This window comes from Squalius cephalus (genome assembly GCF_949319135.1).
Source record: "Squalius cephalus genome assembly, chromosome: 11".
In the NCBI taxonomy this organism is placed as follows: Eukaryota; Metazoa; Chordata; class Actinopteri; order Cypriniformes; family Leuciscidae; genus Squalius; species Squalius cephalus.
Genome location: NC_137132.1, coordinates 916,217 through 939,771, shown reverse-complemented (window position 1 = coordinate 939,771; position 23,555 = coordinate 916,217). Strand labels below are relative to the sequence as shown.

Below are 23,555 nucleotides of genomic sequence, written 5' to 3'. Positions count from 1 at the left end.
AATCCCAATAACGACTATTACTAACAAATGTTTTAATTAAAAATACATTTATTATAAAAAAGCGCATTCAACAATACTGAAAAGTGATGTTTTTGGTAAATATCAAACATTCATAATAATAAACAGATAAACTTCAAATTGCTTCAACCATTTTACATTTTCAAGAATAAAAAGAAATGTAAATACACCTTAAAAACAAGGGAGGGAGGGATAGAGAGAGACATAGAGAGGGGTAGATAGATAAAAAGAGACACACAATGAGAGAGAGATAAGAGAGATAGTTTGTGCATACTCCAAGAAATTAGACGTTCTCTGACGTTACGCTAAACCCGGTTGAATTTTCATTTCACCTTGCGTTGCAGTCTGGTTGACTTTGAATAAATAGGCTAGTATAATGAAATTTAAGACCTTCGTTTAAAAAATTAAGACTTGGACAACAGAATTTAAGACTTTTTAAGGCCTTAACTTAGGTACATGACATTTAAGACCTTTTTAAGACCCCGCGGCTACCCTGATGACAGACAGGTGTGTCCAAGCTGGCAGAGTGGGTAGGTATAGAGCTGGTAAGTCCCACCCCTTCCACTGGACCTCTACTTTGTGGACTACAACTAGTTTTTACATCAGACGGGAATCTGAAGAAAGAACAGCCCATTTGGTTTGAATGGTGACATTTGGGTACAAAACACAGGCATCTCGATCTGTCTCCAGAGATGATCGCAGCATTAGCACCGATTTAACAAGTGGAGGGAAAATGTGTTATGGGGTGACGTCACATAGGCGACATGTAGTCTTTCTCATTATGTCTTTTCCACAACTGCTAGCCAAAGAATCATACAATATACTGTCAAACTCGTAACATGAAAAATTATATTAAAAATTCACAGACAACATGTTCACATTCATGGCACAATTCAAACGGGACCAGAAAATAATTATTTTCTCACATTCACTTGCATTGACGATTTTTCAACCTAGAGGTCCAGTGGGGTTTTACGGATGGGTGGGACTTACCAGCTCTATAACCTCATGCGTTTTTAAAGAACCTTGACCTGTGTCTGCTGACTGCCTCCTCTTTGTCAGGCCGAATAAACTGAGCACTCAGTTTTTCTGGGACAGCCATTTGTCCAGAGAAGTCCAGGTACGGCTGAGGGTCTTCCACCACATGGTGGAACAGCAGCTCCATTAATTTGTCAATGTAGCCTTCAGAAAGAGAATTATTATAATATATATTATATTTTTTCAGAGATAACTCAGACAAATATAAGTTACCTGTGGTAGGATTGCTCTTCAGAGCTCTCACTGTGATTTCTCCATGCTTAAATTTTGGGAAAACAATTGAGTATCGCAGATCACCAGCTGCAGTGGATGCCTGTGATCTGCCTGCATTTTCATTATAATGCATCGCTGCAAGCTGTAGTCTGAAAGGAAAAAATACATTAATCAATATTATAATGAAACAATCTCTAACATGACTTAAAATAACTATAATAAGTTACAAATGCGTTTTTACAGGTTACAAAATTGTAGTGTATTTAGTAAGCAGCACTAAATGTGTAATCCATTATCTTGTTTACCTGCACAACATTCCTTTGAAGGAGAACACCACATTTTTGGCTGAGAACTTCAGAATGAGGCTGTGGAAACACTCGATTCCAGAGGTGTGGTATTCTGGACTAATTTTGTGCATGTCTTTAAGAAGACGTGGTGACAACAAAATTGCTGTGAATTTTTCACATGCTGCTGTGCCTAAACAAAATATTTAAAGTTTTTAATACAACAGCTGATGACAGTGTGGCCGGAAAGCTTTAAATTCTATCACAGTAACACAATATATTTCTCAATACTGTTTTATAATTTAGATTAACTTTGACTTGTTGCAATGGAGATTCAATATAAATCTAGAGAGTGATGTGACTACAAAATAAAATACATTAGCATTACAGCTTATCTTTACTTACTTGGTTTGAGCCAGTGTCTTGTCTGATCACCAACCAGAGGCTCGTGGAGACAAGAAGGAAACAGGGCGTTTTCGTGGCAGTGGATGTTCTGAATGTGGTTTGCTACAGAGCTCCACTTGGCCACTATCTCCTCCCCAGATTTTGATGTGGTCGCAGACCAATAAAGGTGATTGACCACACTCTTTCCACAGCCCCACGTCCTGCAGTCCCTTACCCTTACTAAGGGCATCCATTTTTTTACCAATTCCTGAACACATAAATAATAATAAAAACAATTACTGTACTCAGTGTTTCCCGCAGCACTTTATAGACCAAGGTGGTGGACTAACATTCAGTATAGGCTATATGATAAAAATAGGTTTATGTGATAAATTAACCTTTTTGGGGCATCTTAAAAAGTTCACTTTGTACAATCTTCCCGTATAATTGTCTACCACTTTAACTGAAAACATTTTTGTTAGAAATACAGGTACTGTTTTCGTTCTATTCAAAATACTAACCTTTTCCCATATGCCAAGGGTCGAAGTAGTGTCTAATGTCCTTTTTTTGCTCCCTCATAAATTTCTGTACCCCTGTGTGACGGTCAGTCACCAAAGACTGGACCACAACACCTCTTTCCTCAAGAAGAGACAGGCTTCTTTCAAATCCCTCCTTCTCCATCCGTTGGCTGTTTCCAACTTCATTGCTCTGCAAACACAAACAAATATTTTAGATCAATGCACAGTATATAGTAATTCACAAAACAAAATGCTTTCATTGTGTAGTTGTTTACCTGGACTAGTTGGATGTCTATGACCCTATTGGCTTTGAGGTCCATCATGGTGTAGCTTCCATATTTTGCTGAATGTCCTACAATTGTGTTATTTGCACAAAGCCAACGTCAACAAAGCCTGACAGAAGTCTAATATATATATATATATATATATATATATATATATACACACACATAATTAATGATTTATTTATTACCAGGTGAATCAGCTCTCATGTCCCCACCAAGAGTCACAGCCCCATCAGCAATGGCATTTTCAATAGCGTCATCCTGCTCAGTCTTCCACTGCCAGTTTATGGTTGGAATAAGGAGCTTGGCCTGATGCTTGTGGAAGCACGGCTCAGAGATCCCCTGGATTTTGAAGGCATCCAAGAACTAAAAAAAAGAAAAAATAAAATACATCATATAATAACCTGAGGGGTGACGTGCAAATATGACAGCGCTATGTTATTATCTCTCACCTTCGATATCTGGCAAAACGATGAGCCAGTGAACAGAACAGCTGCACAAAGCTGTAGGTTTCCCGCTGGTATATTGTTTACCATTGGCTGGCTCGACCAATCACTGGAGTACTCACAGTAAGCACAGTGCTGTTTGACACGGAGAAGTGTCCCAATGGTTGTTTGTGAAACAACCAAACTCCGGGTGCAGACAGGGCATCTTCTAAAAAGCTCCAGCAGTTTATCTTCATATACAATGTACTTCGTCACTTTGTGGGGTAATACTTCATTGGAGACTCTATGTAAAAGAAAAAAAAGTTCAAACAAATTTAAATAAAAGCATAAATAATCATAATTTGGTTATGTAATGTGTATGTATCAGAAATAACTTGATTATGACTATCAATCAAAGGTATTTTAAAAAAAAGTAATAGCTAAATTAGAACATTCAAATATATCCTAACTGAAAAACCTAACGGGACTAAACGCATTACCTTGTACAGTTAATGGAGCTCTCACTTCCGTCTTGATGGTAGCTGGAGTCATCAGTGGACACCTCACATCTTTTCCTCTTTAGTTGTGTAGAGGTTGCCCCGGGGCACTCTGTGAAAGGCTCCATCAGTGTGCCTGTGTCACACGACACACTCCTGTTAGGCACTCTGGCCTGGGTGGCTGCACAAATTAATAATAGATTTGTTATCAATAAGCAGCGAAAGTACAAAACAAAATTATATAATCTTTACTATATGATGAAACATTCAAAAGCTCCATAGTATTCAAAAATCACCTTTGCTTCTCCTCATGGGCTTCATGTTAGCCTGCACACCTGCAGATCTGGAGCTGACTGGTTCAGTCTGGCACCCAATTTCTCTGGTCATAGTAGGCTAAAAAAAATATATGTATATGTTTTATGGTTTACAATAACAGTCCTATATTCAGTCATTTTAGGAGATTTTAAAATGTTTATGAATTGGTTAATTAACTCACAAACTTCTGAGGTAATTTTCTCCAGGATTATTACTATTACGTTATTATTATTCCTCACACGGTCGCAAGACGACGTAAAGTACATGCATCTGATGAGTTTTATCGAGTTTATGTCAATAGCGCGCGCTCTCTGTGGGCATATTCATATTTTGCCGCTATGTGAAAAAATCCAGCAAAATGCGCCGGAGCGTTTGTCGACCCCAGAGGATTAACTTTAGCCTAACCATAAATTGTGATTAAAATATATAGATTATCACTCACCTCAAGACGCCGCTGCGGTGGCGGAGTCCATGCAGGAGGAGCAGCATTTGGCACTGCGTCGCTTTTCAGCGCGAGCTGTGTGGAGAAGCCCATTTCCACCTCTATCGCGTTGGAGAAACAATCCCGCGTAAAATGCAGTTTGCACACTCCAGCTCTAGGCGGGAACTCACGGTCTTCCAGGCCAAGTGCATGCAACCACTGGCGCCTAATTTCCAAATCTGCTGGAAAGCTATGCAGTCCAGCAGTGCTGTTGCAACCAGCAACACTACACCTACGTACCATCCTGACCACTGTACTAAATACAGATAAATCTACGCTAACTTGAAGCTATCCTAACTGATGCAATACTATGCTACTAACTAACTAACTATGCTTCTAACAATACTACACTAACAACTATGCTAATTAACTACCTAGGCTACACGAAATAATCTAAATAACTATATAAATGCTATGCTAAATATATGCTAAAATACTCTATCCTGATCGTTTTCAATACTCGCAATTCCAACTCCTGACACGCTACAGTGGTTTTGACGAAACATGATGGTTTTTATACTGCCAAGGGCGTGGTGAGCTCGTACCAAGGGCGTGGTGAGCTGGAAACCTGCTTACGTCACGTGCCACCGCTTACGTCACCTGCCACCGCAGCATCCAATAGGAAAATTCAACTGCAGTAGCCACCGTTCAACCTTAAGAGGGCAGCACTCAGACGTTTTTACACCATATATTGTAGAATTAAAACACTTTACACGCAAATGTCAAAAAAGTTACTCGAATCAATGAACAGCACTAATAAAGCCCCATTCTTACAGATCATTAACTAAAAAAAGTTGGTTTAGGGTTTAGTTACCCTTTAACAGTCTGGGGAACCACCCAGGAAGGCAGAACGGTGAACGGTCTGTGGCTGAGCAGACTACGTTCAGTGCACATTAACTATTTAGAGCTTTTACCATTTGGAAAGCTCTGAATCATTTTCTGCCTCGCCTGCAGGGACATCCCGTTCTAGTACGGTGCGATAATACCACGGCAGTGGCTTATATCAACCGTCAGGGCGGCATGCGCTCGTCGAAACTCCACACACTAGCTTACAGGCTTTTGGTGTGGAGCAGACGGGTTTTTTCTGTCATTACGTGTGACTCATGTTCCGGGCATTCTGAACAGAGGCGCGGATCTGCTATCGAGGGGAAACCCAATCTATGGGGATTGCCGTCTTCACCCGCAGATAGTGGAGATGTTATGGATGAGATTCGGACAGGCAGCCGTAGATCTTTTCGCCTTGCGCGAAAACCACCATTGTCCTATGTTCTTCTCGTTAAAGGACGTGGACACGCCCCTCGGGGCAGACGCACTGGCCCACCCATGGCCCAAAGTGCTGCTGTATGCTTTTCCTCCCCTGTGCCTGATAGTTTCACACTGGCCAGGGTGAGAGAGCACGGCCTGTCTCTCATTCTAATAGCACCCAGGTGGCCCAAAGCCCCGTGGCTGGCAGAGATAATCCCTCTGTTATACGCCGAGCCATGGCGCCTCCCCCCTCGCACGGACATACTGTCCCAAGCCAACGGGGAGATTTACCACCCCCACCCAGACAGAGTGGCTCTCTGGGCCTGGCCCGTGAGAGGACGAACCTAAATGCACTGGGGCTCCCGCCGCGTGTAATCGCCACTACTCAGAATGCCAGGGCCGTTTCCACGCGATCCCTATATGGCTGTAAGTGGCAAGTGTTTGAAGGGTGGTGTGATGGGCGTGGTCTCACATCTTATCAGTGCTCGGTGCCTGATATTTTGTGTTTCCTGCAAGACCTCATGGAAAGAGGCAGGTCCTTTTCCACCATTAAGGTCTACCTGGCTGCGATTTCAGCCTGTCATGTGGGTTTTGAGGGCTCCACCATCAGGCAGCACCCTCTAACCCGCAGTTTTATGAAGAGTGCACACCGCTCTTTGCCGGTCATCAGGAGATCTGTTCCAGATTGGGACCTCTCCATGGTCCTGGAAGCGCGGTCTCTGTATCCTTTTGAGCCTCTGGGGAGTATTTCCCTTAAGCTGCTGTCCCTCAAGACAGCTTTGCTCTCGGCCTTGGCATCTGCTAAACGGGTCAGTGAGCTACATGCACTCTCGGTTCACCCCTCGTGCGCCAAATTCTCCCTAAGTGGAGATAAGGTTTCCCTTAAGCCTAACCCGGCCTTCATGCCGAAATGCTTCCCTGCGTTCACTTCGGAGGTTTTGGAGCTATCCGCTTTTCACCCTCCACCTTTTGCCTCCCCGGAGGATCAGAGGCTGAATGCTCTGTGTCTCGTCCGTGCTCTGCAAGCATATATGACCAGGACCAGTGCTTTCCGCAAGAGCGACCAGCTCTTTGTTTTAAGGGGAGTCCCATTTCAAAGCAATGCCTCTCACATTGGCTTGTGGACGCTATACTATGGCTTATGAAGCAAAGGAAGTGCAGCCCCCAGGGGGCATCGGAGCTCATTCCACAAGGATCTTAGCCGCCTCTTGGGCTTTGTTCAGGGGAGTGCCACTGCAGGACATCTGCTTCGCTGTCAGCTGGGCCTCTCCTCATACCTTTGAGCGTTACTACCGGTTGGATGTCACCAGAACCTCGGTGGCACACTCGGTCCTAGGGGTAGGGTCTTCTTAGCCCTTTCCCACAGCCCCGTTGGGTTAACCAACGAGGAGTGAATGGGCCGGCTGGCCATGTTCATTCCTGTCACCAAGCATTCGCATTCCTTCTTGGGTTTAGCTATGTGCATTGGTGGTGCGGGGTCCATTATCATGTATGTGTCTCATGCATGTTTCATGCCCTGCTTGTCCACAGCAGTTTAGCGTGGCGTCACCCTTGCAGGGTCATGTTTGTGGGACGTGTCAGGCACCGCCTCTCTGAGGTGACCGTCCTTCTCTGGCCTTCAGAACCTCACTGTGAGTGTATTGGGCAATCGGGGAGCTGTCCATGTCTCTCCCATAGGTGGATCTCGAAACGAGATGATGAAAGAGAACAATAGGTTACTATCGTAACCCCGGTTTTCTTAAACATAGAGTGGAGAGATCCACCAGCTTTGCCCCGCTTGCTGCATGAGAAGCGAATATACTTACTGAAGGGGAGGAGCGCGCCTGACAGCTATATGCCTTAGGTAAGGGGGTGTGGCCTTACCTGGCATTGGCTGCGCGCTTCTGTCTGTTACTTGGTGCAATTGGATGCTTCTGCAGAGGTCAGGTACAGGAGGCCCTTCCCATAGGTGGATCTCTCCACTCAATGTTTCAGAGAACCTGGGTTACGATAGTAACCTATTGTTATATCTCGAGTGAATGTAGACAGTAGCTATATTCAAATGGGGGCCGTCGTCCGTGCATTCGGTCTTAAAGGGGCAGAAGTTTAATACTTTTTTAATCAAACAATGAACAAATAAATTACTCACTGCTCTTGACTAAATAGGCTACCCTTTTCAAATTTACAAAAATTTACATCTATATTAAATGTATACAGTTAAGAATATGCAATTGTTTGTTTTTTTACCCAATCCTCAGCACTGCAACATTTCTGGAGCCGCTCTAAATATGTGCTGTAATATTAAATGAAAGATAAAATATGATAGAGCAATAGAATGAACAGTGAAAGTAACAGAAGCTCATACAATGCCTCTTAGCAGGCTTAATTAAGCATGAAAATAACTGAATGTATATATATATATATATATATATATATATATATATATATATATATATTTATGTATGTATAAATATATATTTGATTAACAAAGTAAGCCAACTAATATGATTCTTTTGGTTTATCTCTAATATATTTAAAAATTAGAAATGCAGTGAAAATACAGGCATCGGTTTTCGGTATCGGTATCGGCGAAAAAATGGGAGTATCGGTATCGGACTTGTTCTGGAAAAAGTGGTATCAGTGCATCCCTAACACAATTACATCAATATCAGTGTGTCTGATTCTTTACCCTCTTCATTCTGATTTAAGGTCAAATCTTCTATCCAGACCAGTTAAAAACAAAACTGTGTACAAGCCTGTGATTCAACCACAAGACTTTAATGAAAGCATGTATCCTGGTTTCAGGTAAAATGCAGGACTTTTATTGTTGATGTTTAATTTTAGGTGCTGCAATTCACATCACACATCACTCAAACACATGATTAATGATTAAAACAGTTCAGAAACCTAATGATGTTCTGTGTCCATAATACAGCAAACAACATTTTTTGTAATTCATTTACTTCTCTAACTTGTGTAATAATGTGGTATTTTAATCTTACAGCCATGACTCTAAACCTGCTGAAGTCCTCAACACATTGAGATCAAATCTGAGACAGAAGTTTGAGTGTTTGTATGAGGGAATATCAAAGCAGGGAAACCCAACACTCCTGAATGAGATCTACACAGAGCTCTACATCACAGAGAGTGAAAGTGGAGAGATCAATAATGAGCATGAGGTGAGACAGATTGAGACACAGTCCAGGAGAGCAGAAACAGAGGACACACTGATCAAATGCAGTGACATCTTTAGACCTTTACCTGGACAAGATAAACCCATCAGAACTGTGCTGACAAAGGGAGTCGCTGGCATTGGGAAAACAGTCTCTGTGCAGAAGTTCATCCTGGACTGGGCTGAAGGGAAAGAGAATCAGGACGTCCAGCTCATATTTCCACTTGCTTTCAGAGAGCTCAACTTGATGAAGGACAAAACCCTCAGTCTTTCAGATCTTCTTCATGTCTTTTTACCTGAAACCAAAGAAATGGACATATCCAGTGATGAGTATAAAGTGTTGTTGATCTTTGATGGTCTGGATGAGTGTCGTCTGTCTCTGGATTTTCAGAGTGATGTGAGGTTGTGTGATGTGACTGAATCAGCCTCAGTGGACGAGCTGCTGACGAACCTCATTGTGGGGAATCTGCTTCCCTCTGCTCTCATCTGGATCACCTCCAGACCAGCAGCAGCGGATCTCGTCCCCTCTGAGTGTGTCCATCGAGTGACAGAGGTACGAGGCTTCAGTGACACACAGAAGGAGGAATACTTCAGGAAGAGAATCAGTGATCGGCGTCTGGCCCACAGGATCATCTCACACCTGAAGTCCTCAAGGAGCCTCTATATTATGTGCCACATCCCAGTGTTCTGCTGGATCTCAGCCACTGTTCTAGAGAAGATGTTGAGTGAAGCAGAGAGAGGAGAGATTCCCAAGACTCTCACTCAAATGTACACACACTTCCTGCTCATTCAGACCAACATCAAACATGAGAAGGACTATGAGAAGAAAGTGAAAGATGAAGACATGATTGTCAAACTGGGGAAACTGGCTTATCAGCAGCTTGTGAAAGGCAACCTGATCTTCTATGAGGAAGACCTGAGCGAGTGTGGCATTGATGTGGCAGAAGCATCAGTTTACTCAGGATTGTGCACTCAGATCTTCAGAGAGGAGTTGGGCTTGTATCAGGGGAAAGTCTTCTGCTTTGTTCATCTGAGCATTCAGGAACATCTAGCAGCTCTATATGTGCATCTCTCCTTTATCAACAATAACATCAATGTGTTTGACCAGATTACCAAACCAACTAATGGAGACACAGTTTCCCTATCTGATCTCCATCAGAGAGCTGTGGATGAGGCTTTAGACAGTAAAAATGGGCATCTGGACCTTTTCCTTCGTTTCCTTCTGGGTCTGTCAGTGGAGTCTAATCAGAATCTCTTACAAGAACTAAAGACACAGACAGCAAACAGCTCTCACAACAATGAGGAAACAGTTGACTATATTAAAGAAAAGATCAGTGAGAGTCCCTCTCCAGATAAATACATCAATCTGTTTCACTGTCTGAATGAACTGGGTGATCTTTCTCTAGTGAACGAAGCTAAACCTCATATGAGCGATGGAGGATTACGTGATGTGAAACTCTCCTCGTCTCAGTGGTCAGCTTTAGTGTTTATGTTGTTGTCCTCAGAGAAGACACTGCAGATGTTTGACCTGAAGGATTTAATTGGAGCCAGAAATGAGTGGTAAGTAACACTGAGTGCAATCATTACAGTCTAAAACATTATGAACAAAGAGAAACTCATCAGAAGATCAGAGGTGTTTAAATCACGGGGCACAGATTGATTTCTGGGATATTGTACATAATTTGTGGGTGCTTCTCAAACCGTGGCTGTGTCCTAGTAAGGCTGCATATCTCGACTGCCACGTCATCAAGCGCCTCTGAAGGCCGTCTCAGTTTGAAGTAGGGCTGAACGATTTTGGAAAATAATCTAATTGCGATTTTTTTTTTTTTTTCAATATTGCGATTGCAATTTAATATGCGATTACTTTTTAAGTTCTTTATCTTTTGTATTATTCGACAAAGACAAGCAATAAATCATCGTATAGTTGGGATGGGAATCTTTAGGCACCTCATGATCTACTTTTTTTCTTAATTAATCTTATTAATAACACTTAAAATCTTTAAGTAATTATAATTATACGTGTAATGTGTAATCTGGACCTCTTACATGTTAAGAATTTTAAATAGGCTATACAAACTAATAGCTTCAAAATATAAAAGCTAGTAAATAACAAAGAGGAACAAAAAAAAATTACAAGCAATAAACAAAGAGTGCTTTCAGTATTTAAAAGTAGGCTGTCTGAACGCTTTCCATTCAAGAGCTGTGAGTGATTTTTTTTCTCAGTTTAGATACGATAAGCTGCATTCACATTAATGCACAGATCTCTTTTGAAATATAAGATGTGGTTTGTCCTGTTGGTTTAAGATATAACTGACCGTGCTTACATAAATTTCGCGTCATAAAAGCATTTTGAGATGCAAGTAATTAATGCACAGATCTCTTTTGAAATATAAGATCTAGTCCTACTTTGTAAGTCGCTTTGGATAAAAGCGTCTGCTAAATGACTAAATGTAAATGTAAATGTAAGTACATTTAACCGATGAGTCGCTCACAGTTGCATGCGCGAGCGCTCTTCGCGAAGCGCGCGTGAGTATTTTAAATTGAAAGCAGCCTTCTCACTGATTTTCATATTTTCATATATAAGCAAACTGCATTCCAAAAGACATAAATGATGCCTTAGTAGAGCATTTGTGAGGAAAAGTCCGGCGTGCGAGACCGCGCACTGCAAGAGTAACGTCAAGCAAAGCGGCATAACCTGTGCGATAAAGCCCGTGAATGTCCTTTTAATTCGCTTAAACCTTTCCAAACTATGAAAGATTATTTTTCGGAAGGTTTGAGCGGTGTCGTGTGTGTGTGTGTGTGTGTGTGTGTGAGAGAGAGAGAGAGAGAGAGAGAGAGAGAGAGAGAGATTAGAAGCAAGCAGAATATGGTTGTTTCTAAAGCACACGCAGCGTCATCACGCATCTGTGTTTAAAAACTAAGCTCAGACTCCATTCTGAAATTCTCTGAATCGATCCAGAATCATTGGAGAGAGAATCTATAACATAATATATCATTATATATTAATTATATATATTATAACATAATATATATAATTAATATATAATGATATATTAATTTTATATATTATGTTATAATATATATAATTAATATATAATTATATATTAATTATATATATTATAACATAATATCACATAAATGAAACAAAGTGTTCTTTCCTGTATGCCAGGCCTATATGCGTAGCATGCCAAGTTGATGCTACATCTGCAGACTGCTTTTCTCTCGCATGTCACGTGACCAGAGTGTAATTGCAGCTTTTGCGGTTAAAAAAGCATGTTTCGTCATATTGCGATATTATGGCAAATGCAATTAATCGTTCAGCTCTAGTTTGAAGGATCTTTTGAAGACAGACTTCATTTGTGTCTTTAATTCTGCTCATTTTGAAGGATGCATCAAGTGTATCCTTCAATCTCCCACAGTCCTTTGCACACATTCCAATTAATGTAAAAGAACTGATGGAAAGTTCATTATGAGTTCATTAACACTAGAACTGCCATGGCGGTCATTTTGACCGTTTTGAATTTTATATCTGCAATAACTTTGTTGAAAAAATAAATACAATCCTGCTGGTACCTGACTTTTCCTAAAAGTGTCTGTATTTTCATTTAAAATGTTTTTCATATAAATTACACATAAGGCAAAAAAAACCCAAATGAACATATTTACCTATTTCGGCCATAAACGGTCATATTGACCGCACTGAATTTCGCGGTATTATTATACATATACCAATATACACAACAATAAAATGTGGTAAAAAATACACTAAACATATTCAACAACAAATCATTTAAATGTAATGATATTCAGAACAGAACAAGAATGAAAAAATAACTATAAACAAGCCAAAATGAAATACGTTATAAGCGAAAGTGAAAGTAAGCGGCGTTAGGCTCACGTAACTCTCTAATTAGGATCATAATGTTTCAACATTTGCGATGTATTTGGATGCTAAACTATTCTTTATCATAGGCTTTGTACTTCACTCATTCCAATATCGACGGAAAAAATCATCCTCTTCACACGCATAAAATGGTAGGCTATGAATTACTGAGAAACAGAGCAGTGGAATTTTTATATGTTAGGTTGACTATTTTATTATTATATTTTATTATGGCTATAATGAACAGGCTTCAATGTCAAGATTGCAATGCTGGAATATGGTGTGTGTGTGTGTGTCGGCGGGTGCGGACACGATAACAGTGGAAACATGAAAACATAGGCTACTCCGTCATTTTGTTCAGGGCATCTACGGATATTATTTATTTATAAATGTATAATTAAACTTGTTTAAATGTACAGTTTGGTGTTGTTTTGTTTTTAAAAGACATCCTAATACAATAAATGCATTAATCTCTCAATTGGGTATTTATTATTAAAGATATAGAGTTTTGAATCTAGCGGTCAAAATTATAATTATGCGGCAGTTCTAGTAGTTATGGAATTCTGGCACTTCTAGTGTTAAGAGATGCAAGACACAAATAATGTATTCGGAGATTAAGCCATTCATGTTACCTTTTGTTCCTGTGTAAATTAATCACTGAACACTAAACTGACAATAATCTAAGACACTGGGAGACACAGATGGCTGTCATTCACACATATTCTATTATATAAAGATATTTAATAGAAAGTATTTTTCCTAAATTAAGTTTTAATAGTAATAGTAAGTGGACGTCCGCGGATCCTCCTGATCATGAAAGTTACGTCACGCGGACGGCCAAAGTAAACTTGATAAAGCAGTTAATGGCCTTGATGGCGTTCCTGGTGGCGTTTAGCTCTTCACAGTGGCGTAGCGGACAGGCACGCAGGGCATATTTAATTACTGTTGTTATTGTTATTAGGCTACTTTTATCATTAAATTAATATTACAATAAAATGTTTTCCCTCGAGGAGAAATGTGAGTCTGTAAAGCGGGGTGTTAAACTAATTTTCACTCAGGGCCACTTCAGCATTATGGCTGCCCTCAAAGGGCCGGTTGTAACTGTAAGACTTGTTACTTCTCCCTAACATATTGTCTCTTTATTTGATTATTACTTATTTAAGTTACAAATATTGTATATGCATTTTCAGGGGCGTTTCTAGGTTTTAAAAACATCAGGGGCTGAGCCCGAAACATCAGGGGCTGGGTAATAAGATAACATGATTTGATACAGAGAATAATGTATATTGTAGGCATATATGCAGGGGCAAACTGGGTCAAAAATTCAGCCCTGGCACTGTAGCCACACACACCAGCACACATTACCACACAGTCATGTGCATTGAAATGTGAGATTTCTCTGATCTACATATGTGCAATTTAAGGTGTTTAAAGGCCAAACAATTTTGATAACAATAGCTTTAAAAGCATGTCAGTGCCGTGGGCAGTTGCATAAATTATTTGTCAAGCAGATAACAGATTCTTAAACATGAGAATGAGGATACGTGTTGAAGTGAATGATCCACACTACATAATGGAAATGCAGAATGTTTCTGCTTATTGTTAACAATACACAATCACATATTCCAAACAGGAATGGCCTTAACCCTCTGATTATCTTCATTTGTGCCGACACTACTTATATTTGGGGTCCCCAGGGACCCCAGACAATAACATTTAATTTTGTAACAGAATAATAGTTTTTTTTTTTTTTAACAAATGTAATTTTACTCTGTTTATTAATGTTACTCAACATCTGTGCAGTTTTTGGAGGATTTATGATATATTTTAAATTTCTATAAATAAATAAATAAATAAATAAATATTTAAATAGGCTTTTTACAAAAAACAGCATTTTATGTAAAATTCACTTTATAAAAGACCCATATTTTTCAATTTCATTCATGGGGATAACTTTTCACAAGTTTTTCCAGTTGGATTCATATCTAAATATTATAAAAATCACAATTCTAACAATAGAAATTACTTTTTTGTCATGTGTTACATTGATTAGAATCAAACCTGAAAAAGATAAAAGTTGAATTTTTAGAGTTTATCATTTATTTCAATCGTCTTTTTTTCATATAATTGTACAAATGTGATCTACACTTCAGTTACTAACTGTAACAGAACAGATATGTACAGTTATATTATATATTGAGTACAAATACATGACATGAACATCAAAATGCAATGAACTGAACAGCATAACAAATGAGCAAATAAAGCAGTAACTTTTGTCTCTTTCTCTCTCCCTCTCTCTCTGTGTGTATGTGGGTGTGTGTGTGTGTTCACATTGTCGATGTGTCAGTGTCACAAAATTTATTTTTGTGGTGGTTCCGCATTTTGGACTATTTTATGTGACAAATTAGAGATTAGAGAGCAGTTTTTATAGTCTCACAAATTTATTCCTCTGTGTGTGTGTGTGTGTGTGTGTGTGCGTGCCCTTGTGAGCATGATAATTTTGCATTGTGGATGTTTTTTGCATTGTTGGAAGTGTGCCACTTTATTTCTGTCTATGTGTTCTGTGTTGTTTCTGATTTTGATGATGAATTTTGTATATTTACATTGCAGAGTCTCCAGGGACCCCGAAGACAACTAATGTCACTATTTTTTTCACGCTAACATAATAACAGATATCATTCCAATTATTATATTTTTTTTTTGTAGATCTAGAAAGTGTTGAGAGCCGTAGAAAGTTTCGTACCATTTGGACAAAGAGAACATTTTTTTTTAATTTAAGCAAAAGTCATTTGCGGGTTAAAAAGACCTCGAAGATAACCAGAGGGTTAAATGAGAAATCTTTCAAGGAATATTTTGCATAGATGTTTTGCATACATTTCAATCAAACACCAGTGCAATCTTTTAGTGTCCAGAGGCAAATGAGCAATTTATATTAGCATTAAATATTGGTTTCAGCAACTTGTTTCTTTCCTGAGTTAATCAATGTTTTTGGCACTAATCAGTTCAATTAAAGTTCAGTTGTTCACTCATAAAGACAGTCACTTGTCGCCACCTACTGGCTTAATGATGCAAGTTGCGCAAACACAGACAAATGGAGTGATACAAGTGGTGAAAAGGCTGATACTGGTACCTATATTAAAATAATATTAAATATCAATATATTAATACCAATATATTGTTCTTCAATCAGTTCTATGCAGCAGAATCAGATTTAACAGATTTATTTTTTGACCAGTTGTCAAAATGAAGTTGCCTATAGTCCTACAAAGCAATTTTTATCAGAGCATGAGCAGATAGCAGGGAGAAATTTCAAAGAAATTTCATGTCGGCACGTTTTTTTTGTGGACTTTGCCTTTCTGGTGAGCGTGAGCGACTGAGCAGAGCGCGCAACACACACGGAGGTTGCAGCTTAACATTGAGCAGAACGCGCTGTGAACACGTAGCGGAGAGCAGCACAGCGCACACACACAGCAGAACGCGCTTCGAAGTTATGCATCTCCGGAAGCGGAGTTGCTCGCAAAGTCACAAAACATGCTGAGCCAGAGTGAAACCAGATCGCCGAGCACAGAGGGGTTGGCGGCCTTTTTTTCTCTTTCGGCCAAAAACCGAAAATGCTATTTTCGGCTGAATTTTTGGCAGCCTAAATTTCGTTGCGTCTCTTTTTTTAAGACAATCATATGCTCTCGCGGGCCATATAAAATAATGTGGCGGGCCGGAATAGGCCCACGGGCCTTGAGTTTGACACGTGCTGTAAAGGGAGGTAAAAATGATGGCGCACTCGCAGAAGCACCTCGTGCAAGGTGGAATTTATTTACAGTGTCAGAGAGGTTCATCCACAGTGTAGAATATATACAACTGCCCACATAAATGACAAAACAAAACGAATCCAATTTTCCAAAGAAACGTCTTTGCACACCAGAAACGTGTCTGAAGCGGCGCTGCTGCTGCTAGGTGACATATGATAAGCCTCATTGGTGATATATTCGACATATTTCCCATATTTAAAATATTTTTCAAATATTGCACCTGTCAATACGGAACCAAATATTCTGTAGCCTATTTTGCGTCAATACTGCCAACGTTGTCTTTGCTGCTATATATTTGTTTAAAGGGGTCATATAATGCCATTTTTGTACAAGCTAATATGATTCTTTAGGGTCTAAATTAAAAGTTTGTAATATACTTTAATTAAAAATTCTCATTAGTATTGTAAGAAAACACTCATTTTACCTGGTCAAAAACAGCTCTGCCGTTTGAGTGCATGTGTCTTTAAATGATAATGAGCTTTGCTCACCCGCCCTTCTGTTCTGTGCGTACACCGTTTTTAATAATAACACAATAACCATAACGCGTTCATTATAAACGTGGGATTATGAATTACATTGAGAACGTCGTACATAGAAAACATGCCGTAATGTACCCTGAGTGTAAACCTTAGGCGCATTCATCGTGAAGTGTGCAGCAAGCGATTTGCAAAGATTAATGTAAATATTAATATAAAGGTTAATAAAACATTACACTCACTTCTGGAGGTGCAGCAGGAACACGAATAGTTGGTACCGATCCTTTTTTCAGGAGCAGCTTCTTAGCAAATCCAGCTTTATACTGACCTCATTTATAAAGCAGTCTGGTGAAATGTGAAAGCATTGACGTTGATTATGGGGAATATTCCCTTTGAAAACAAACTCAGCCACTGCGTCTTCAGCGGTTCGGATTTAGGAACATCAAAAATATGCTGTGTTCGTTATTACACCCAAGAACAGAACACCACAATCGCTTAGAAGCCATTCTGCTCACAGACAGTGCTCCAGCTTATCAACAATGACCGCGCCGGTCCGCGCGGACTATGATGACAGACAGCTCGCTCATGAGCAAGGGCGGGTCTGTGTTGAAACGCTGCTGTCAATCAACAATCGTTGGAGGGGCGTCGATTTTGTGACGTCACAAAATCGAACAGCTTGATTTGAGATGGGAGGAAACATATAAGGAGATTAAAAAAAAAACACTGGATGGATTTTTATCATTTTATGATGGTTGTGTACAGGCACTGCCAACACACATTTCAGTACAATCAACTTGTAAAAGTGCATGTACCATTATATGACCCCTTTAACATGAAGTATAGGCCTTCATCAACTCTCTCCCCATATGTCGAATATCACCAATGAGACTTATCATATGTCACCTAGCAGCAGCAGCGCCGCTTCAGACACGTTTCTGGTGTGCAAAGACATAGAAAACGCCACACAGCCAGTGTGTCGCCGGCCTTATAGATACTATAGATACTAAAACAACTTTTTCAAATATATTTGAGGGTATTTAGGCAGGTATAATGTGTTATATACTAGGGCTGCAACTAACGATTATTTTGATAATCGATTAATCGGACGATTATTTTTTCGATTAATCGATTAATCGGATAGTTTTTTTTTAAATTCTATTTGATTTTTGTTTATAACTAAAAACCCTAAATCAGGGTATTTATGTGTAAAAGTGTACTTTAAAAAGTGCAAAAGCCACACATTGAGTTTTACTAATATAATCTTTAATTTTTACATTTTAAACCCCAAACACAAAAGTTTGTCCAGTTTTTAAACTGTAAAACTTCTTTAAATATCCAAAATATAAATAAACAAAACAAAATATTGAGTTGCGCTGCTCATATAAACTTCACATTATGAAATTAGGACACAAACATGTTTGTAATAAGATATTAAGCAGCAGATTTTGAATTCCAATGTAGAATGCGATCTGTTATTTCTTGATAACAGACCGCTGCGAAGTATAACACACCAGAAAAACAGAGCGTTGCTATGGACGCAGGATTCTAACCGTAGAGACGGAACGGACTATTTTCTTTAGCGGAAGCAATACAATCATTTTTAAATCAATAAACTCCTTTTTAAATCAATATTTTGTGTAAAAGTATTGATTTATTTAGTGGGTAGCCATGTAATAAGCGGGATTATTCCTTACATAGTAGACAAATGCTATAAAAAGAGAGCGGAATAAAGGTACGCAGCTGACAACAGGCTTGGTTAAAAGTAACTTACAGGAAAAATGATGTATTACTGCACAAGCATTCGCTGAAAACCACTGACTACAGTGACTAAAAAACAATGTTTTACTGCTGCTGTTATTAACTGCCTTTATATTTAGTGCTTCACTTTGTAAACACCATTTAATTTAACCTATTTCTGCGGTAGCGCTATTTTAATCCATCACTTATGTTGCGAGCGAACTGATTGCGCAACCTGATGCTCGATACAAAATAGATCTAGTGTGACTGTCCCGAAGTTAGTAAACAAAGCTGTTTACACAGTAGCATTGAATTAAACTAGACTATACCATTTTCACATCCTCATATAATGAGAATATACAGTTTTTGCTTGCCGTGCTGATGTTTCTCTCTGATTACTCTCTGCCATTTCGCGTGACTGCGTTGTCATGAAAGTGACGTCATCAGTAACGCTCCCCGTGACGTGAGCAGACCAACTAATCGACAATGACATTCGTTGACAACGATTTTCATAATCGATTATTATCGATTTTATCGATTAGTTGTTGCAGCCCTATTATATACATATGTTATTAATTATTATTGTTAGCATTAATAATTATTTATTTTTCAATTAGTGTCACAGAACACACTGGAGATGAAGTTCTTCAGAAGCTGCTGCCTGTGGTTACAGCAACTAGATCAGCTCAGTAAGTAACAATGAGAACAAGCATCACTGTTAAAACATTATAACATTTCTTACTTTAACATTATAATTTAGTGGTTTAACAAAAAATTAGGGCTGGGAAAAAATTAATCGCGATTAATCGCATCCAAAATAAAAGTTTGTGTTTACATAATATATGTGTGTGTACTGTGTATAATTATTTTGTATATATAAATACACACACATGCATGTATATATTTAAGAAATATTTGCATATATATACTGTATATATTTATATATAATTTATATTATATATAAATATATATTTTTATATAGTATATATAAATAACAAATTTTTCTTAAATATATACATGCATGTGTGTGTATTTATATATACAAAATAATTATACACAGTACATACACATATATTATGTAAACACAAACTTTTATTTTGGATGCGATTAATCGCGATTAATTTTTTCCCAGCCCTACAAAAAATATGAGTGTCACACTTCAGCTTTTAAACCCTCCACCTATCTGACCTGATTTGTCATCTACTTAACCGTTTTTTTAATGATATTTGTGTGATACATTTATTTTCAAATTTATGCATTTATAATGTATGTATGTAAACATTTATATTTATACTTTTTTCATATTAATTTAAATTTAAATGTTAAAGGTCCCGTTCTGCGTGATCCCATGTTTCAAACTTTAGTTAGTGTGTAATGTTGCTGTTAGAGCATAAATAATATCTGTAAAATTATAAAGCTCAAAGTTCAATGCCAAGCGAGATATTTTATTTAACAGAAGTTGACTACAAAAAACGGCTCGATTGGACTACATCCCTCTACATCCTGCTTTAATGATGTCACTAGAACCGTTTCTTGACTAACCTCCGCCCACAGGAATGCTCCCTCAACTCTACTGGCTACTTGCGCACTTCTTATAACTTAGGCTACTGTGTTTACTCAGCTCTTACGGTGATTTTCTGAAGTAAAACTGACGCTTCATCTTTTGTGTGATGTACAATAAACTTTATTAAACTCATCAGTACATGTTTGATCATCATTCAGACAGCAGACTTGTAGGCTATTAATAAATAATGGAGACATAGCCTACAAGCAGATGACAAATACGTTATAATAACCGTAATTAAACTACTAAACCATACCTGTTTCATCTCTATACAGCACTCTGACTCTGTAGGCATTATTGTCCGACTCGAAATGAACGCCATTACTGAGAGTTTCTGATATTATCATCATTCCGTGAGATGAATTTTTCCTGAGAGACTGAGCCCGAGCTCATGAAGCTCCGCCCCCTGGGTCGTCCAGCAGCACCTCATTTGCATTTAAAGGGCACACACTGAAACGGCTCGTTTTTCTGAGCCCCAAAAAATGTCAATTTAAACATGCTGTAAAAAATGATCTGTTGGGTATTTTGAGCTCAAACTTCACATACACACTCTGGGGACATCAGAGACTTATTTTACATCTTGTGAAAAGGGGCATATAACGGGACCTTTAATACATTTAAATATAGGGAAAAACAGATGTATTTAATGTATTTCATTTGATCAGTTTTATATAATCTTTCTCTTTCACATAGAGACATAATCTGTTAGAATAAAACGTACTGATATATTGAATTCATTGTTTAAAAAAAGAGATATTGCACCAATTATAAACACAATAAAGAAAAACAAAGATTTCTGTTTTGATCTGAGAGTGAAGAGAGTGTCATTGTTCTCTACAGGTTGAGTAAGTGTGGTGTCACAGATGAAGGTTGTGCTGCTCTGGCTTCAGCTCTGAGATCAAACCCCTCACACCTGAGAAAACTGATTCTGTCTGGGAATAAACTAGGAGACTCAGGAGTGAAGCTGCTCTCTGCTGTACTGGGGAATCCTCACTGTAAACTGGAGAAACTGTGGTAAGATCATACGTGACTCTCACATGAAACTGTCACTGTGAATTCATAAAGTATAATTAAAATTGAATAAAATGCAGATGAATAACTATTATTACATTAATTAAAAGCAAAGCTATTGAAACAGCATGATCAAATTCATCTAATTAATTTCACATCTGTTCATATGATATAAGAGGATTTATATTATTCAGTTTGAACTTGTGTTCTTATCCTATGAGAAAACATTTCTCTTCTTCATGACAGCACATGGTGTTTTTCTATGACAGACGCTTCAAACTGTAAAATCACGCAGTAGTTTAGAGAGGCGTTCATGGGTCCCAAGTGTGTGTGTCTATGGTGCAAGAGTTGAGGGTGTTGCAGGCTTCCCCCGTGATGCTGTCAGGGCGAGACGCGCTGCGGGCGTTTGGTTGGCCAGAAACTACAGACACAATCAAACTGTGTGCGTGTGACAAGTGTTTTTCTGAGGAGAGCTAGGAGAATTTCTGTCTTCTTTGTCACTATCCATCTTCACTGTCCTGAAGGTACGTAGATTTGTGATCTACGCAACCATTTTTTTTATGACATTTGTATAAGAAAATTATTATCAAATATATGCATTTATAGTGAATGTATCTAAACATTTATACCGTTAAAGGGAAAATACAGTTTGTGTTCAATGATATCGTAGGAATCGTTTGTCATCTTATTTAAACTAGTGCAAAATGCCCGTGCAAAATCAGTTTTTGTGTGTGTTTTTAGTAATTGTTGGTTTGGTGTGTTTGAGTTCTCATTGTTACAATTACACAGCAAAAGTTCAGTGACATTTTTATTTGTGCATGGTAGAAAGCACACAGTGAACTCCGAGAAAACGCTAAGCTTGCGCAAACAGTTTGTGAAAAGGCTACTACAAATGATACCTGTGAAAGAGACTGTGAACGCATTGAATAGGATATGTTTAGTTGGTGAATAGCATAGGCTACTATTACACAGTAGTGATAACGTTAAGCGCATCAGAATGAAATATAATATTCAGAAGTAAACAGCATAGCCGACTTACAGATTCAGTTAACATCGATTCAGGGAGCAGTGCAAAGTGCCCGTGCAAAATCAGTTTTTGTGTGTGTTTTTAGTAATTATTGGATTGGTGTATTTGAGTGCTCATTGTTACAATTACACAGCAAAAGTTCAGTGACATTTTTATTTGTGCATGGTTGAAAGCAAATACTGATACTGACATAATGACATACAATAAATGTGGAAAATTTAACTACACGATTCAGGGAGCAGGCTACACAGTGAACTCCGAGGAAACGCTACTTAAGCTCCGCTGCTTTCTTTGACCCTCTCTGTCTCTGGTCCTGGGCTGTGCTCACTCAGTGTGCAGTCTGAGAGGGGGAGCGGCCAGCGGCTAGAGCGGCAAAAGCCAGTGTGTGCTTATTTTACCGATACTTACTCATGCCCGTAGCAAGACACCCGTCAAGTTTGAAATCCATCAGACTAATGGTTCGAGAGATATGCGAATAACACACACACACACAGACAGAAAGACATTCCCGTAATTTATAGATAGATATAATATACAGAAGTAAACAGCGTAGGTGACTTACAGATTCAGTTAACATCCACAAATGAATAAGCGCGACGATTCAGGGAGCAGGCTACACAGTGATCTGCGAAAAAATGCTGCACTTGAGCAAACAGTTTGTGAATAGACTACTACAAATGATGGCCGTGAATAAAATATAATATTCAGAAGTAAACAGTGTAGCTGTCACATTCACCGTCTGTCTTCATCTTCACTACACTTCCCAGAGTCCTCCTTGTCTCCACACCTGAACTCACTTCCTCAATTACCCACCTGTTCATCGTCTTCATCATCCGTGTCACCTGTCCTCACCTCGTTATAGTTCTTTAGTGTCTGTTCAGTCTGTCTGGGTCGGTTATTGTTTGTGCACTAGCACACTGTTTCGTGTTTGTTTGGATTTTGCCTATGGAAATAAATATTGAGTATTTTGTATCTTCGCCTACCTTCGTCTTCTTCATCCACCCGTTGACGTTACAGTAGCTGACAGAGTGTTTATGTCAGAATGTTTATTTTTAAACCACAACCTTCTTGGGGCTTCTTTTACCGATAGATAAATAAACTCGCCTTTAATAAATATCCATAGAAGCTGGCATGACATTAAAAAAAGAAAAGAAAAGAGAGATATTATTATTAGTAGTAGTATTATAGCCTAAAT

At 38.7% G+C, this 23,555-nt stretch overlaps 1 protein-coding gene across 4 annotated transcripts in view; it reads left to right on the top strand.

The window, feature by feature from the left end:
- LOC307167412 (protein NLRC3-like) overlaps positions 1-23,555 on the top strand; it is a 66,297-nt gene that overhangs the window by 17,416 nt on the left and 25,326 nt on the right. For all 4 annotated transcript variants that reach the window (XM_079886490.1, XM_079886492.1, XM_079886493.1 and 1 more), the window contains 4 exons: positions 8,391-8,486; positions 8,686-10,413; positions 19,376-19,447; positions 21,163-21,336. In XM_079886490.1, coding sequence (XP_079742616.1) covers positions 8,391-8,486; positions 8,686-10,413; positions 19,376-19,447; positions 21,163-21,336 — 2,070 coding nt within the window. The remainder of the gene's footprint in view (positions 1-8,390; positions 8,487-8,685; positions 10,414-19,375; positions 19,448-21,162; positions 21,337-23,555) is intronic.